The sequence below is a fragment of the Gavia stellata genome, chromosome 30 (genome assembly GCF_030936135.1).
Source record: "Gavia stellata isolate bGavSte3 chromosome 30, bGavSte3.hap2, whole genome shotgun sequence".
NCBI classification, from domain to species: Eukaryota; Metazoa; Chordata; class Aves; order Gaviiformes; family Gaviidae; genus Gavia; species Gavia stellata.
Genome location: NC_082623.1, coordinates 4,138,863 through 4,149,367, shown reverse-complemented (window position 1 = coordinate 4,149,367; position 10,505 = coordinate 4,138,863). Strand labels below are relative to the sequence as shown.

General features: G+C 52.1%; 1 protein-coding gene across 1 annotated transcript; it reads right to left on the bottom strand.

The window, feature by feature from the left end:
* Nucleotides 1-602: 602 nt before the first annotated feature.
* BTG2 (BTG anti-proliferation factor 2) lies at nucleotides 603-5,015 on the bottom strand. The gene is made up of 2 exons (XM_059831114.1): nucleotides 4,853-5,015; nucleotides 603-3,775 (listed from the first exon to the last, which is right to left on the bottom strand). The coding sequence occupies exons 1-2, from the start codon at nucleotides 5,013-5,015 to the stop codon at nucleotides 3,435-3,437; spliced, it is 504 nt and encodes a 167-aa protein (XP_059687097.1). The 3' UTR covers nucleotides 603-3,434.
* Nucleotides 5,016-10,505: the final 5,490 nt, after the last annotated feature.

Sequence of the window (10,505 nt, the reverse complement as noted above, 5' to 3'; positions counted from 1 at the left end):
ATCAAACCCAGCTGCTTTTATCATGACAGGCCCAGAGCATCCTCCGCATACCTGAATACTTCTGTCCCGTGATCTCTCACCCTTCCTCCTCTGCTGGCTCAGTCACCCCTAGAAGGACAGTGGAGGCAGAGGCTTAACCAGAAACTGCCCCTGTGCCTGGCTCAGATCGCTTCTTTCCGAGACTTTGTTTATGCCATTCCTAGGGTTGGGTAAGAGATCTGGCAGTTGACTACATAACACCTTCATGCCCTGGCAGGACACAGGATTTCTACAATCCTGCACTGAATAAATCCCCCACTGCCCAAGCCAGAAGTCAGCATGGGGAAGGAGGGGAGAGGGCAGGACACCCACAGTCCCGCATTAGTCATCAGACCAATTCCCAGCTTTAATTCCTCAGGTTTAGAGGGTCAGGTTTAGAGTCAGCATGTTGACTAAGCAGCTTTTTTCTAACCCTCCTCCTTGACACAGCTGGATATTAACAGTCATCTACACTTCAACCAAGCCCACAGCATTCACAGTGTGGGATTTAGGCTGCAATCCCCATCCTCACCCTCTTTGCAAGCATACAACAGTTCCCAGCAAGAAAACGAGACTCATTTATACTGCTACATTTTTATTAAAGTAACAAAAGCATACGTCTGTCAAAGGATCTGTACATTCTTTATATAAAAACACTACTATACAATTAGTAACCATCCACTCCCTCCTCCAAGTGTAGCTTACAAACTTTCTACCATTTTCACCAAATACAAAAAGCAGGTCCCGTTCAACAGTCCAGCTTGTTAAAAAAATGACAAGAAACCCCTCGAATACACTGTCTTAAAATACACACCATTCAGCTCTGCAGTTGAGTATCAGGCTTGTAGGCAGAAGGCAACAGAGCACACTAATTCACAGCTTTTACATGTAACCAGCTACAAGAGAGAAATGGATTATACCCAAGTTTGGTTGGTTTTGAAGCTAAAAACAGACACCTTTAACATCAGACTCCTCCACACCAGGGACAAAAAGAATGAGACTTGGCTATTTTGGTTCCAGAAGTTGGGGCGTGTTAGGAGCAATTATAGTGTATTACTTTGGTGTGGGCTGTTGTTCCTGAAAAACTTTCCTGGTAAGAGGGAGGAACAGAGTAAAGGGGGGGTAAATCTTAAACCAAGGAGTCCAGCAAAGCAAGCACTGCTCATCCCCAATGCAGTTTCCATCACGGGTTTTCCACATAAGCAGGTTAAGTGAGGACTCCAAAAAGCACCCAGATCCCTTTTCCTTGAAAAGGGAATTTGCTTTTTGGAAGTTCCCAGTTATACCCCTCTTGGTGAGGTCACCTATTGCACAAGTTCACCAAGGGAAAAGCCCCAGTGCTTCTTTTCAGCTTCTGCTTTGCTGACATGAGAAATTCAAGTGATGCAACTTCAGAGCCACAGTCTGCTATTACTGTTCAAGGACAAATAACTCACCACTTGAGATTTTAAAAGGATCTAAAAATTGAGGCTGGTTTTCCAGTTCTGGAATTCATGATTTGAAGCTTACAAAAATCTGAACTTACTTTTCCACATTAGTAGTCAGAGTTGGGGAGCTGTGCTGAATTTTTAATATATTAAAATACCAAGCTAAGAACTGTGGCAGATGGGAGGCTTCCTTCCTCTCCCAGAGTGCCCAAGATTTGGAAATATATTGCACAAATGTCTGAGAACTTGATTCATCAAAGGCCGGGCAACAACAACTCTGGTTATGCCAGTCAGCTGCCAGGTCAGAAAAGAGGAAGGTAAAAAAGTGTGCTGAGGGACAAACCTGGGGAAGTTTCATTACAACCAACCATGTCAACGCCCTGCTTTTTCAATCACTTCTCCCAGGATCACTGGAGGAGCACCAGCTGGTTAGTAAAAAGGCAATGGACAGACAACATCCTGGTAAAGGCTCATTCCCAACAGGTAGGTAAAGTTCTTGGGGCAGCACTGTCAGCTCCCACCCCATTTGCAGTTAGCCAGAGCAGTTTAAGGACTAAATCCTGAACAATGCTTGGCAAAGTCTCCCTGAATACAAGTGCCACTAGAACTCCAAAAGGAGTTTTGCTTGAATAGACAGAGCACAGGACCAGGCATTAATTGTGCAAAACAGTTACGTACCAAGGGATCAGAACCAAACGATGCCCCTTACCAAGGTATCAGTGGAGACAGCTCCCAGGGACAGCCACATGCTGATCACCCAGAGGAGGAAGAGAGGGAAGAAGTGCTGTGACTTTAAAAGCAAAGTTAGGACACCAAAGCATCTGAGCATCCCACACATAGGGGGAAGAGACCCCCAATACTTCTGATTTGAGAGACAGGGCAAAGGGGGTTCTCACACACCAACCTCTACAGAACAAGGCGAGTTGCTTCAGCTCTTCTGAAGTGACACAGCAAGTCGTCAACACTGGATTAGGCAACTTTTGCAAGCAAGAGGCCAGACTCTACTCTTGGAGCACAGAAAGGCCACACAAGAGCAGGTCATGGGCTGATGTCTAAGCCACACATAGCAGAAAGGCTTTGTAATTCACAGCTGTTCAGTGCTGGTTTCAGGGTCTGGAGTACCCTTCTCAGTGTGCAGCAAGCTGTGGGCGATAGCCAGGTACTGGGGAGCACCAGGGACAAACAGTATTCCAAGTGCCACCACAGTAGCTGCAATATTCATCTTGGGGACCTTCTCTGCACAGCCTGACCACCAGTGCATCTCTGCCTTGCTCCACTTCACAGGACACTAATACCTATGTGTCCCCTTTCAGTCCAGCAGCAGACAGGAGAGATGGAAGGGTTGGAGAAAGGCCACGCTCCCCCTCGCTTTGTGCTGGGAGTGGGGCAGAGCAGAGCTGCAACACTCACGGAGTAAGTGGGTCCAGACGAGATGAGCAAGAGCAAAGGTGAGGGATCCCAGGGTCCCCAGCATCACCCAGCCCTGAGGCAAGGCTCCCCAAAACATTATATCCAGGCCCCAGAGAGAGCAGACCAGCTGGGGAGTGAAGAAGTTAGTGGAGGAAAGACAGCAACTCCTTCATCCCTTCTCCAACAGTACTGCAATACTTGGCAATACAGCAATACTGTCAGGTACCAGGATGGTGAGAAGGTGACACAGGCATCTCCCACCACCAAGCCACACTTCCCAGCCTGGCTCTTCCCCCTCTTCCTGCATTCCAAACTGCTCAAGTGAGCAAACCAGCCCAAAATTGCCATCCAACACTAATTAGGTAGATATCGGCTTCATAATAAAAACTCACAAGCTTGCAACAGCTTTAAAAAAGGCACCTAGAACACCGCTTCTGTTCAAAGCGGTGCCCAATATTTTAATTTTGGATTTTCTTGGATTTTTTTAAAAAATATAAATAGCTCTTCATCTTAAAAATAGATCCTCAGGTGAGGTATACAGTAGCCTGTGTCTTGGCAGTGTAAGGACAAGAGTAGTATTTAGCTGGAGACAGTCATGATGTAGCTTTTGGAAGGGCTGGTGCGACCTAACATCATCTGGTTCTTACAGGTAAGCATCCCATAGGAGCTCACAGGTTTTGTTGCAGTCGCTTCATATAAGACACAGATGGAGCCGTCCTCACCGATGCGGTAGGAGACCTCGTAGGGGTCCACCCAGAGCGTGAGCTCGCTGGGCAGGAGCTGGTAGAGCTGCGGTAGGCTGAGTCCGATCTGGCTAGCTGCCTTGCTGATAATGGGGTCCATTTTGTGATTGATCCGGATGCAGCGATACCCAGAGCCTTTGAACGGTTTCTCAGGAAACCAGTGATGTTTGTAGTGCTCTGCAAGGGAAGCGAGAAGGGAAGAGCAGTGAGCAGGCGTGCAGCAGCTGCGAGGTCTGCGTCCTGCTGCAGTCCCGAGGGGGTCCCACACCTCGCTGCAGGCGGAGGAAACCGAGTCCTCCTTAGGCTGCTGCCTCTGTGAGAGGGAGGGTCCAGAGTCAAGTGCTCAACTATTCAGCCGCTGCTTGCTCCAAGGCACAGGAGCGCAGCTCTTCAGGTCCTAGAAACCCCAGGCAGGACAGTGCCACAGGGGCTGCAGTGACGGGACCCCAACACCTTCTCGCTCCGAGCACTGGGGTGGCTGGGGTAGATACCGTATCACCACCAACAAAACACCACAGTCAGGGAGCAACATCCAGGTCATTCTGTAAGTTCGGGGCATGTCGCTACCCCTTATCTCAGCACAGCAGCAAACAAACCATCCCTTCTTATGATTGATAACAAAAGGCTGTGTTAGGCTGGGAGGAGACCCTTGAACCCACCCAGTTAGTGCCAAGCCCCAGACATTCTCATGGGGATGGGAGTGCCAAACCCCACTGACACAGGGCTGAGCACTTCTTGCCAGGGGACAGCGCACACAGATTAGCTGTAGATCATCTATATCAAGCCCCAGCAAGGAGGGCTTCAAGCAGATGGGCTGCACAAAACCCTCAGAGACTAAGCAGGGGATCTGTTCACTTTCAGGGCTGAGGCAGCTGTTTGCCCAGGACCCCACAGGGACACAGATGGGTGCCCAGGGATGCACACAGATGCCTGCCAGTCCCCAGAGGGAGATGGGTAGGCACCCAGGCACGGGCTCAAATAGGTATCCAGCATCAAGGAGGACACAGCTGGGTGTCAGAGAAGGACACAGATGGGTGCCCAACTCAAGAGGACACAGGTGGGCACCCAGAGAGGGACATCAGGTCCTGGGAGCAACACAGGGAGCACCGGGGAAGGGCACCGGGGAAGGACACCAGTGGGCGCCCAGCCCCGAGGCGGGGGAAGAAGAGGACGGACACGAGTGGGTTTTTCTCACACCGGACCATCCTCCCCGCAAAGCCGATCTCTTCCCCGGCCCGCGGGGCCGCGCCTCACCTGCGAGCGCCTCCCGCAGCGCCCCGCTGAAGACCTGCAGCTGCTGCTCGCTGACGCAGCCCCGCGTCCGCAACAGGCTGGAGACGAAGCCCACGGCGGCGGCGATCTCGGGCACCATGTCGGCCCGCGGGCCGCCGCGGCGCTGGCTCTGGCGCTGGCTCATGCTGGGCTCCCGGGCGGCAGCGGGGGGGACGTGGCGCAGTCTCCGTCACTGCGCTCGGCTCGGCTCGGTCTGGGCCGGCGGCTCCGCGCCGCCATTAAATAGGGCAGCCCGGGGAGGCGTCATCGGCACGGCGGCCCCCATTGGCCGAGGGGGCGCGGTATGCTAATAGAGCCTGACCTCAGCGCAGTGGAAGGAGTGACGTCGCCGCCGCGATGACAATAGCGGCGGGGAGGGGGGGCAGTTACCGGAGGGCTATTTTTGGGGCTGACCTGGGAGGAGGAGGAGGAGGAGGGGGCCGGGGCTCGGCCCACCCCACCCCAGCTCTCCGCACCCCCCCGCTCCAGGGCAGAGGCCCCCGCTCAGCCCGGGGCTGCGACACCCGTGGGCTCCGGGTGTCGGGGGGGGGGATCGGGGGTCCCTGGCAGCTGCCGGTGCTCGAGGTGACCCACGGGAAGTGGCGGTCGCGGGGGCAGGAGGGCAGGGCAAGGGCTCTCCGGGCCGTCCTGAGCTGTGGAAAACCCCCACCCCCAGTCCCGGATCGGCCCGGGTGCCCTTTGCTGCTCCGGGCAAGCCGATGTCGGCCCTCCCCGGCTGCTCCCGGGTCCCTGGAGCGGGTCTCCGGGGTGCTGGCAGTGTGTGGGAAGCCGGCCCCGTCCCGCTGCCCCGGTCCTGCTGCCCCCCGCAGCCCAGCCTCCCCGGCCGGCTGCAGGGAACCCCGGAGCACCAGGGTCAGGTTTCCAACCCCCCCCCACCAGCGGGTGAGTTCACGGACCACTTCCACTAACGAACGTGACGCCTCGGGAGGGTGAAGCGAAGGCTCGTCCCCGCCAAGCCACTGGCAAGTCACTTACTGAAACCGCAATGGACTCAAGGAAAGGTGCAGCCGATGGGAGCTGGTGCGAGGGGAAGGGTGACCCCGACAGCCGGCGGTCCCAGGGTCCTGCACGCTTCCGCTGGGGCATCGGCCCAGCATGGGCACTGGGTGCTGGATCGGCGTCGGGGCGTTCTCAGCATCGGTGGAGCAGCTTTTCCGCTGACCTGGAATGACACGGATCAGTCTCCCAGGGCAGTCAGCAACAGTGATCCATCCCTGAGGCCTGGCCCTTCTTACCCTCCTGGCTTCAGTACAGGATGGGGTCTGGCCCCCTACACAGCAGGTCTCCTCTCCCCAGCAGGTTTCCATCACCAAATTTCCTTCGCCAAGACATCATCACAGATCCTTGCTCCCTGGACAAGGACAAATCCTTTCCAGAGATCCTTGAAGTGTGCAGGGAGAACTTGCTATCACCTGTACTGTCCCAGACAGGTGAGGGAGATTAGGGGGAACACGACAATAACCGCTTTCATCTCACTGCCTGAGGAGCGTTTGAGGTGAGGAGCGAGCGCAGACACCCCAGGACCCGGTGCCTCCCTCCAGCCTGGCTTTTGGCTGGAGGAAGAGCGGGATCCAGGAGGAGGTGGCTGCAGCACAGAGGACGTGTCCGATCGCAGAGCAGGGAGAGCAAGCCAAGGCAAGCATGGAGCAGAACCAAGCGTCCTCGGTTGCCTCTGTCCAGCCCAGCAGGAGGGGAGAGGAGAACCGGTGCAAGCGGTACACGGCCCTGATGCTTAGCGAGATGCAAGCAGCACCTTAAAGCCACTACGAAACAGGGAGCTGCACCAGCTGGCCCAGCTGCCAGCCACGCTGCCCAGGATAAAGGCACTCGCCCAGCTTCTGCTGAAACTGGCCCGAAGCTAAAGCAACAGTAGGAGGCCAACCTCTTTTCTTGCCTTTGCTTTGATCAACCATGAGAGAGTTAGTATCAAAACAGTATGGGATTTCTGAATGCATATTCCCTGGCAGAGAACCGGGATTGTTTCGAGCCATTGTCTCACAGCCCCAGATGCCTCCCTCGGCGTGCACCGGGGGAGGATCTGAAGCCACAGCTCTGATGTGATCCCCGGCGAAAACGCATTCTCCTCCTATGGCCAGGGCCTCATTTGGCATCTCCACAAGCAGTGGGTGCAGCTGGAGAAAACCAAGGCAGGGAATTAGATCATCTGGGTTTGCCTCTGCCCGAGGAGCAGCCCAGCGGAGGCTGAGCCATCGCCAGTTCCCACAGTGCCGCTCCCGTCGCTGGCACAGCGCTTTCGCCGCGGCGCTCCCTGATAAGGAGGAGTGTACGCCTGCCGGCACACAGCCTGCCAGCACGGCTCCACCTTATCGCGGCTCTTATCGAACCGCTCGGGGTCCTGTCCCACTTGGGCACTGTTCTTGGTGAGGGGCAGCCGAGAGCACCTCCCTGCCTGTCCCCCTCAAAAGAGGGGATTCCATGTGGCAGGTCAGGGGGAGGCTTTCCAGCACCTCTTTATACAGCAGGTCTCAAAACTGCAATTATTTCCCACGACTCAAGGGTGTAATCGGATTTTTTGAGGCCTTTTGCTTCCAGAGTCTGCAGCTCATTTTAATTGCACCTCTGTCATTCCTACGTGCACACACTATACATGGGATTTCACACCTTCTGAAGCACAAGGCGATGGCTATGTAGCAATGCATAACCAAGAAGCCAGTGCAAAGAGTAAGAAAATAGCTTTTGAAATCATAGAAGAGGTGGATATAACAGATACTGCCCGAGCAGAGGTCTGTACTGACCCCGTTTCGTGTTCTGCGCAGCTTAAAAGAAAGCGCTTTGGACAGCAGGCACAGAAGTAGGGTCAAGCTAGCAAGAAGATGGAGCCAAGGGGTCCCTGAGTCCTCCCCTCCCCGCTCCATCTGCCACTCCATTCATCCGCAGAGCACAAGGAATCAAGCAAATCTCTTGCTATAAAACAGATTTGCCTTTGTAAGCTTTGAAATAAACCCAAGGATTAAAGTCTAAGGACTTTTTTTTTTTTTAAGTCAGCAACACACCCGAAAGAGCACATGGGTGCATGTGAAACCCAGAGCACAGCACAATGCAGGGCGAGGTTATTTATGCTGTAGCAGCAGCCAGAGGCCCCTGGAAGAGGCTGCAGAAACACACAGCGCGAGCCTGTCCATGCAGAGCTCCATTACTTTAAACACACCTGTACTTGTCAGCCACCAGACACGCTCACAGTGCATGGGTACAGTCATAATCAGCAAAAAATTAGGAAGTAAGCAAAACCATCCCGGTAGAAGATACCTTTATAGATAGATAGATAGATATATCTCAGTAAAAGCCAAAGCAAAAATAAACCCTCAGCTTTTCTACTGTAGTAAAGCACAGGAGGCCTGAGCAGAGCTTGCAATCTAACCAGACAAGCTGAGAGCGGGGAAAAGGGCTTGTTTCCCTCACCCAACAGAAGGACGACATTAAAAAGTACTTGGATAGTATCATCCAGTCCTGAGTCACTGGACAATAATTGTAGCAAGAGGTCTTCTGTCCTCCAATCTGCCAAGAATAGCACTAATAGCAAGTGCAGGTCTATTTGCCATTAGGGCTAACAGTGTTCGTTAAGTGCTGCTGATGATCTAACCTTGGCAAGCTGGTTCCCCTGGTCCCCCCTGCTCTGCAAGTGGATGAAGTCAGTGGTGGCACCATTCTCCAAATTCAGATCCTCCATTTATTCTTAATCATCGTGATTCTAAAGGTTCCCTTCGCACAGCTTAGTCCCTTTGTCTTGTGTGTGTTCATACGGTCTGACACAGGCCCTGGTCTCCAAAATCAGATTGCCTTTGTTAAGCCCTTCCAATAAGAGATTTCCTGTGGAGCTCAAGGACCTCTAAGCGGGTTATGTGCCCATAATTTCTGGCCCTGTTACAAGAAGACTGCAGTCTTAAAGACAGGGCATAAGACTTAATACATGCTTTCAAATTGCTTTGAGGAGTTACGGAGTAAACAAACAATTAGAAAATAAAATTAATTTTAAAAAGAGAAGTTAGAGCTGGTTTTAATGCTGTTCTGGCTAGATTAGTTTCCGCCCTGTGTTTAGCTGGAAATGGCTGACAGCATTTAGATTTCAATTATGAAAAAGAACAAAAAACAATAAACCTCTCCATAGCAATTGGCCAGACTAGATTTGTAACTGGTTTGACAGGAATTAGAAGTTCAGATAGGCTTTCAAACACTCTGGCCCTGTTTATCCAAATGAAGTTCAAAACCAGTTGAGCTGGAAATTTTACAATAAAAGGGGAACATATGGCTTTCAATCAAGGGTTAAAACTCAGCGTGGACAGATCAAGCTGCTCATACAGAGTTATGCTTTTCAAGAGTCAGCAACTCACCTGGTTTATGTACACCTAACAGGCAACTGTTACCACACTACACTTTGACTCCTTACCTTTTTTGGGGGGGTGGTGACACCTTTTTTAGTCTGCTGGACTGAAGTTCGTAAGGCATGAGACACAAAACCCAATTTCAAGCTGTTCTCGAGTACCATTAGAGTCAGCGGCCAGTCAGACAGCCACAGTGTGAATCTGTACCCCCTGTTATCAGCAGTAAAATAGTTACACAGAATTAACATTCAAATCCTCCTGATTAGACGTGTCCCATAGATTGCTAAATTAGCTGTCACTTCTCCCCAGGTGGGTCCCTCCCAATTACCCTAGCATTTGAGAAGGATTTTAAGGTTATCTATATAGATTGGGAAGCCAAGGGCCGGCTTTCTTTACATTAAGGAAAACACAATGAAAAAAACCTCTGGGAACAGTTCTGAACCGTAAAAATAATAGATATATTGGCCCAGTTCAAATCTCATTATCTGGCTCTGCCGGAGAAAGCACAGACAATTGTGACGGCAGCGCCAGCAGCCACCTGGTTGCTAACACCAGTTAAGCACAATCACTGGGAATTTAAGGGGAAAAAAAACACAGGGGTAAGCTGGGCTAGTTGTTTAATCACAGCTGTAATTGGTAACCTGGGTCTGACCCCAGAAACAGGCCTAGCAGGCAGGGTAAACAATAAAGCAAGAGTCTTAAGCCCAGCCTACACTTAGAGCTAATAAGTCCTTTCAAAACACACAGTTGTGAAATAAGACTGTGACTGCACCGTGTGAAATGCAACTGGGGGGGGGGAGAGAGGGAGGACATGGACAGAAAACAAAGCCTTTTTAACCTGTTAGCTGCTAGATCAGACCATGTTCTACAGCACGTATAGATTCCCAGCAATCTAGACCGCTGTCAGGACAAGCACGTAGCATCTTCTAGGCGGGCCAAGCTCCTGGAAGGTTATCATCCTGCATGACTCCATGGCGCTGGGCTTTGCTAATCACCTCGCCACCTATTTTGGTGCCTGCATGTCTTTTGTCAGCCTGGTCCTTTGTTTGGCTTGTGTCGCCTGTAACCTGACTCCCCACGCCAGCTCCGAGTGCCTTGGGATTTGTGGACAGGACTTGTCAGGATACATTTTGGGCATGTCCGGGCAGTTTCATTTGTAGGCTATCAGGAACCTTTAAATATTCCCCTCTGCTTCTGAGCGGATTTGTATGTGGACTGAGAGCTGGATGCTCTTCCCCACAGCATTTGAACATGGTAGCTTTTGTAGCCCAAGC